The sequence below is a fragment of the Megalops cyprinoides genome, chromosome 4 (genome assembly GCF_013368585.1).
Source record: "Megalops cyprinoides isolate fMegCyp1 chromosome 4, fMegCyp1.pri, whole genome shotgun sequence".
Classification (NCBI taxonomy): Eukaryota; Metazoa; Chordata; class Actinopteri; order Elopiformes; family Megalopidae; genus Megalops; species Megalops cyprinoides.
In genome coordinates, this window is record NC_050586.1 from 34,471,639 (window position 1) to 34,478,255 (window position 6,617).

The window sequence follows — 6,617 nt, forward strand, 5'->3', positions numbered from 1 at the left end:
TTTCTCTTGTAAAGCTGTAGAATGAACACAATAGTAATTGTGGACTAAGTAATGTTTTAACTGGTTTGGAAAACATGAAGGAGAGCCAAGTATTTAAAAAAGATCAGTAGACTGTCAGACTATACACAGAAAATAAATAAAATCTGACTGTGAGAAAAGAGGGTCACTCCTGGACCCCGGTGAGGGAATGCAGTGGCATCACAATGCTTAGCGACTGACAGGCTGTGGGCGTGGCCTTGGTGGCGTAAGCAGGGCAAAGGCAAGCGTGGAGCCTCGGCAGGACGGACTGCAAGGCTACAGGCAAGAAGCGGTACTCTACGCAGGGCTTTATGGGTGGAAAAAGTAGTCAAAGCAGGACTGGCCATGGGGCCCGAGGCATGGAGTCAGTAGTTCCGGGCCTTTGGGATGGAGAAACAAATCTAAGGAAGGCTAGACGTAGGGCCCTTGGTGTGGAGTGGATTGTCCAAGCAAGTTTCACTGTAGGGCCCTTAGCATGTAGCGAGTAGTCCAAGCAGGGTTGGCAGTAGGGCCCTTGGTGTGTAGCGAGTAGTCCGGGCAGGGCTGGATGTAGGGCCCTAGGCATGGAGTGAGTGGTCCGGACAGGGCTGGCTGTGTCTGTAGTGGGTGATGTAGACTGCAGACTGGTGCCACCAGTAGAACATCAGCACTACCAGTATGTGCCACAGTTGGTGACTGGCACCCAGGTAATTCAACTGCCCTGTGGACATCAAAAGTGATTTTCACATGTAATTCAACAAAATAGATAGAAAAAGAATGAAATTATGTTTAATTACGTTTGAACACTTACAATGAGGGCTTTCATCTTAACATTCAAAAACATTTTAATGTAAAAAGTTAAAAAAAAAAAAATTCAAAAGTTACCATTCAACTGTGCTGAACAATTCGACATTTCATGTAACTCAATGGGTGAGATGCTCTAGTGGTAAGCAAACCAAACAACACCTGACAGACCTCAGGCAAACGGCAGCGTACCTGGAAAGTACCGCTCCGGAACTTTGGAGACGTAAAAGAGGAAGGCCGCAGCAGCAATCAAGTACATCACTAAAACACGAGGGACAAACGCCTGTCGACGGAAACAGAATGTGAGTATCCTGGCCATAGGAAAAGGCATGCAGATTGGCCTAAATCGCCAGACATGAGATCATGACGACCTAACAAAAAAAAAAAAACATTGGTCACCGAACTTCCACTCCACCGCTAATGCAGGGGGCTGTGGTGTGCCTAGCTGGTGCGGGATGGGAGATTCATCACCTGGATGATGTCGGCGCCGAAGCCCCCGCTGAGCCACACCCAGTGGATCGTGGGGATGACGCCGTAGCCGGCCACGGAGCAGAAGATGATGGAGCGCAGGCGGTGCCACTGCTGGGTGAGGTAATGCGGGTGGATCTGGGCGAAGAACACCGCCAGGATCATGGCCAGCACGGTGATCAGGTACACCTGCCGCCAGTACTGGGGAGACGGGGGACAGGGTGCGGACGCTGCTGAGGCTTGCCCAGACATCGGTCTCCTTTCACAACCACACACTCCAATGCTCTGTCCATCACCGACGGACTCATTCAATCGAAGTACAATGTGCTAGCTGTCGATTTCCAGTAACAAATGTAAGAAAGTGCTACTCCACTTCTCACACAGTACTGTTATGAATTAGCAAGTTTGCTGTTTCTTGTTTTAAACCCCTACTGCTTAATCATTGTTGAATTTCATTAATTTGCAGAACAGGGGAAAAAAACTACTGCTCCAAGCTGCCATTTTTATGCTCCCTGCCAAAATCATGGAAACAAAGAACTATGGCTAAACTGCGAAAAAAAAAAAAAAAAAAAAAGACTGAAAGAAAGCACTCTTCCACTGTGCATCTCATGAAAACAGACAAAACAATCTCTTGAGGGACTTGGCTGATTGAGTAGTCACCTAAATGCAATGCTAAACGCTTGGCAGGGGGAGTGGAGACAGCTCACCCACGTGTGAATGTCATATGGTGGGGAACAGGAGTGACGGAACGGTCTATGAACACGGCCATCTGGTTTTAACTGGAGCAGATTTCAGCAGATTCTGGGGCACAATAACGGAGCGCCTCCAATATGCGGGGGACTGCGGGAGAGATCCCAGCCAAGCTCGGTGCCGCACCAGAACGGCTAAAAGCGAAAAAGAGACCGCAGCCTGCTCATGTCCTCCAAGATCCAAGTATTTACATACAGCAAAGTGCTAAAATTCTTCATTTTTTTCCCGCAGACTAGAAATAAAACATCTACCCAACACTCCTTACATTCTCCAAATTTATTGTGGCTCTGGCTGGCTCCCATTGTACTCTTTGGCCAACAAAAATAAGCGATTAGAAATAAAATGAAGACGATCTTGTTGCAGGTGCATGTGTCTCCTGTGAAGATCTCTATTGAAAAATATGAAACTATGTCATAAGTTCCATGGCACCTATGAATGGGAAATTAGACAAAAGCCTTTATGTCGAGGGCAATAGCTAACGCTGCACTCCACTTACGCATTGTGGCTGCTGAAGTCTTTGTCAGGGTACAAGCAGCCAAGCACTGTGAATTTATTACTGAATTCAGTTGCTCGGTGGCTGCAGCTGCATATACATGCCGCAACATTTCTGAGCTTCCTCAGAGCTATGTTTACAGAACATTTAAAAAGGAAAAAAAAAACTGTTTTCCTTTTTCGGAAATGGACTCTGGCTCTGCTGCTGCCTCACAGGTAGCATATGCCCAAAACAAAAGCAGGCGCGCCATCTGCTGAGTGAGCTACTTTGGGAGGCGGCTCCTCTGGCTGTCCGGCAGCCGCCTTCCTGCCTGCGGTTCTCAGCGCGCCCCACGTCCTGGTCAGCTTGCTCCTGTGCTTTCCATGTCTGCTGCTGTCTAAAGGCAACGCCTCAGAGGCGATCACCGCTAGTACCGAACAAAGACGCGCAAACACTGAAGTCAAATAAACGCGATGTCTCTTCCCCAAAAGGGCAACTTTACGTACCTCTGCGTGCTTTCATAGCCGCTCTTGTTGACATTTTCCAGAATGACCAACAGTACATTAAATGAGCTGCTTAGCAGATGCCCTTATCCAGAATGACTTGCATAGCTCACAATTTTTACATTATTCATTTAGACAGCTGGATATTTACTTTGGCAATCTGGATCAATACCTTCCCCAAGGGTACAGCAACAGTGTCCCACCAGGGGAATACAACCACCCACTGTTGAGGTTATAAGCCATGTTTGTTATCACTCTGCTACACTGAAAAGACCTTTAATGGGGAGGCCCTCTGCACAAAAGGTCTTTAACATACGTTGTTGCAGTAGAAGGCGTAGAAGACCCCCGGCACGTAGCAGCCGAGGATTCCAATCGAGATCCCCGTGTAGTCCAGCGCCATCCAGCGACGGCTGGTCTTCTCTGAGCGGTGGCAGCAGAACAGGTGATACCCAACTGAGCACAGCATACACACCTAAGTACAACAGCAAAGCAAAGACCCTTTCAACCACCACACACAACATCAGCCTTAAGATAAGCTGCATTAAACCTTACTGCTTGGGAATTTACCTCTGACTAACCAGACTGCAAGCACATATAGCTGAAACTTCTCTTAATGAGATCTGTATGTAGTTCAGTATGGCTGCGTTCAATATTGGTGTCATCATGATTCCTGCAGAAGTGATTGTTATTGCTCTTTTTTCACTCATTCGGGGAATCGGGTCACTTAAAAATAGCACAATAATCTGACCGCAACTGTCAGACCCTGTATTCAACAAAGTAAATGGTTTGAAAAAATACACTTCCATATGCCTCAACACACTGAATGAGAATTCTGCCTGTATGCCTGCGAGGCATGCTGTATTTCACATGGCTTTACTTTACCAACTAAGTCTGCCCCCTTGCAGTCATCAAAGCTTAATATCAGACACATTAACAATACGGTTATCAAACCTACGAACCATGGTTATGTTCATGATTTACTACCACAGAAGGACCTGCCCCATCCAATCATCAATCCAAAAATGCTGCCCTGAACGCTAATGCCCACTTCATATCCTGTTGTGGTCAGGGAGTAAAACACTAAGAAAGTACACCAATTTTATGGTGTTTTTAACTGCACTTGTATTGTGCATTCTGTACTGCTGCCGTTTTAGCCATGTTCATGATACCTCTCATTTGCATTACTGTCATTCAGCAGACGCTCTCATCCAGAATAACTTACATAGGCTGCAATTTTTACAAATTATCCATTTGTACAGGTGGATATTAACTGAGGCAACCTTGCCCAAGGGTACAGCAGCAGTGCCCTGACGGGTAATCGAACCAGCAACCTTTTCAGTTACGAGCTCTGCTCCTTTCCACTACAGTACAGCGACCAAACACATCTGAAATTTTTAATGCAAGCATTTAGTTTTCCTGTTTATCTATGGAAATGTTTTGCAAATAAACCTATACCTATCTGTGTGTAGCGGCAGCCGAATTATCGTAGCCAGAGCAAAATTACAGAAGGGACAAGAAAGTTCCATTCAATTCGATTTTTAGACTCAGCAAGGCCTGATTTTGTGGCATCCCTGTTTACACAAATAGCGTCTACAGAAATCATTTTTCTCATATGTGATATGAGAGATATCTTCATGAGTCCTGTGAAACAGCTTACTCGTGTATAAGACAGAAGAACTGATACCCAGCCATCAGCCAGGCTCTTAACAGATGGCAGGAACACACCTGGAAGCAGAAGAGCCCTATGGAGTAGATGACATAGTCCTCTCTGGACGCCCCCGCGGCGGGCAGCACCGTGCTCATGTCATACACCCCCAGAGAAAAGAACAGGAGGAACCCCAGCAGGTGACTCCAGATGTTCACCGTCTCATTGGACAGGATGAATAAGCTGAAAGAGGGAACACCACCTTCAATCATGAACAACCTGGTCTTCATACAGATGGTGAAGATTAAGAAATTACATCTAATACATAATATCTATTATATGCAATAGTTATTAAAAATAACATGCTCAGAATCTCAGAATTAAACCTGTTAATTTCATATTGCAATGTTGTCTCTCAACAGGTATCATGCTCATTTCTAACACTGTACCTGGTAGGCTAATTTACGACTTATTAACATCATTGATTTTCACGGCCGTTAATTTATGAAGCACCTGTCTGTGAGGAATCGCTCAAAAATCAAAATAAGCCTAACAAACAAAACATAAGGCTACTCCATCACTTACAGGTATGTATGCTTTGTCGTTTGTACCACTTACCTTTTTATACACATTCTTGCCGGTAAGTAGGCTCTGTACCCGTCTGTTATGTAGGGGTTTTCTCTCAGAAACTGTGGAATCTGTTCATATGTGTACAATCGTATCCCCCTCGGAACGAGAACTGGCCAGTACTGGTAACTTCCCAGCTCTATGTAGTGGGCACTTTTTAAAAGCTTCTGCGGCATGGTGACTCTCAACTATTGCACCGAGACTGACTGAAAATAAACAAATAAAACAAGGGTGAACGTAACATAGGATATATGTGATCATAAAGCTAGTCATGTTCCACATATGACATGTTTTACAAGTGCCATACAAGTTTTCCTTTGGCCGCCGATTAAAACAATACCAACCTAACATTAGCTAAGTTGCTGAACAAAAAATATCCGAGTAGCTACCTCTGGCTTTGTCACGTTACTACATAATGCCTGTATGATCATGAGACAGCGCTACGTATTCAGATACTCTCAATATTTGATTTCTTTACATAATCAGAAGCTCGATGGGAGCTGTGCCTGAAAGCTAGCTGGCCAGCCAAACTCGTGTATTTTAGCTACCGGCACATCTGCTAACTGGCTAATACTTGCTATGGTAGAAATGGGTATCCACTCCAGACAGACTGAGACAAGCTAACGTTAGCTACTATTAGCTAATAATACCGACAACTGGACAAGGCTAGTCATTAAGTGTAGCTAGCAAAAAGAAAACTTACCGTTCTGTTATACAACACACGCTAAATGCGCAGACGGCGCCATCTGGATAGCTTTATGTGATGTGCTTAAAATGATTAATTTGCTATTTTACATTAACGTATGACTGTCTCCCTAAATAACCAAGCCCCTTCACTCCGAGTTGCCATAAATGTATTTCCGCGACGCGCAGGACGGTAGGCCCCTCTCGGAGTGTGTTCGCTAGATTGCCTGGGTAGATTAAAGCGTGTTTACACGTTGCTTGACTTCCATCATGAGCTACTTGGGTTGAGTTAGATGCTGCTGTAGTTTATTGATGTCTTGTTGGCCGACCGAGGCAGCTAGTGGTCCTCTTGCCCGATGGTTGTTGTGTGGTTTTTCGGTGTTACCGTAGATAGCAGAGTAAACTTGGCTAGTTAGGAAAGTCTTGCCTGCATACGTTTAAACAGTTACTGAAGGTACATCCTTTAGTCATGACAATACATTAATGCGCAACTAGATTGATGGTTGCAATGTACGCAAATATTGTAAGATAACAATAAATATGAAAGCCCAAATAGGTTTGTATCTTTAGGGATCCTGCAGGCGATCAGTAAAAGAGTACTGCACATTCTACTCCGGCATTGTATAATGTATCTGTCTCTGTCGCTCTGTGTATTCACCGCATGATA

General features: G+C 44.9%; 1 protein-coding gene across 1 annotated transcript; it reads right to left on the bottom strand.

The window, feature by feature from the left end:
- Nucleotides 1-90: 90 nt before the first annotated feature.
- Nucleotides 91-6,102, bottom strand: paqr3a (progestin and adipoQ receptor family member IIIa). The gene is made up of 7 exons (XM_036527183.1): nt 5,970-6,102; nt 5,258-5,472; nt 4,720-4,882; nt 3,311-3,466; nt 1,273-1,470; nt 994-1,084; nt 91-718 (listed from the first exon to the last, which is right to left on the bottom strand). The coding sequence occupies exons 2-7, from the start codon at nt 5,440-5,442 to the stop codon at nt 576-578; spliced, it is 936 nt and encodes a 311-aa protein (XP_036383076.1). The 5' UTR covers nt 5,443-5,472; nt 5,970-6,102; the 3' UTR covers nt 91-575.
- Nucleotides 6,103-6,617: the final 515 nt, after the last annotated feature.

Bases quoted from the DNA above. Each gene is read 5' to 3' on its own strand.
- paqr3a (XM_036527183.1), bottom strand. From the start codon at position 5,442: ATGCCGCAGAAGCTTTTAAAAAGTGCCCACTACATAGAGCTGGGAAGT. The intron at 1,471-3,310 runs GTATGTTAAAGA...CCGTCTCCCCAG, and splicing joins ACGCCTTCTACTGCAACAAC to TACTGGCGGCAGGTGTACCT. The intron at 1,085-1,272 runs GTGATGAATCTC...TTCCGTCGACAG, and splicing joins TCGGCGCCGACATCATCCAG to GCGTTTGTCCCTCGTGTTTT.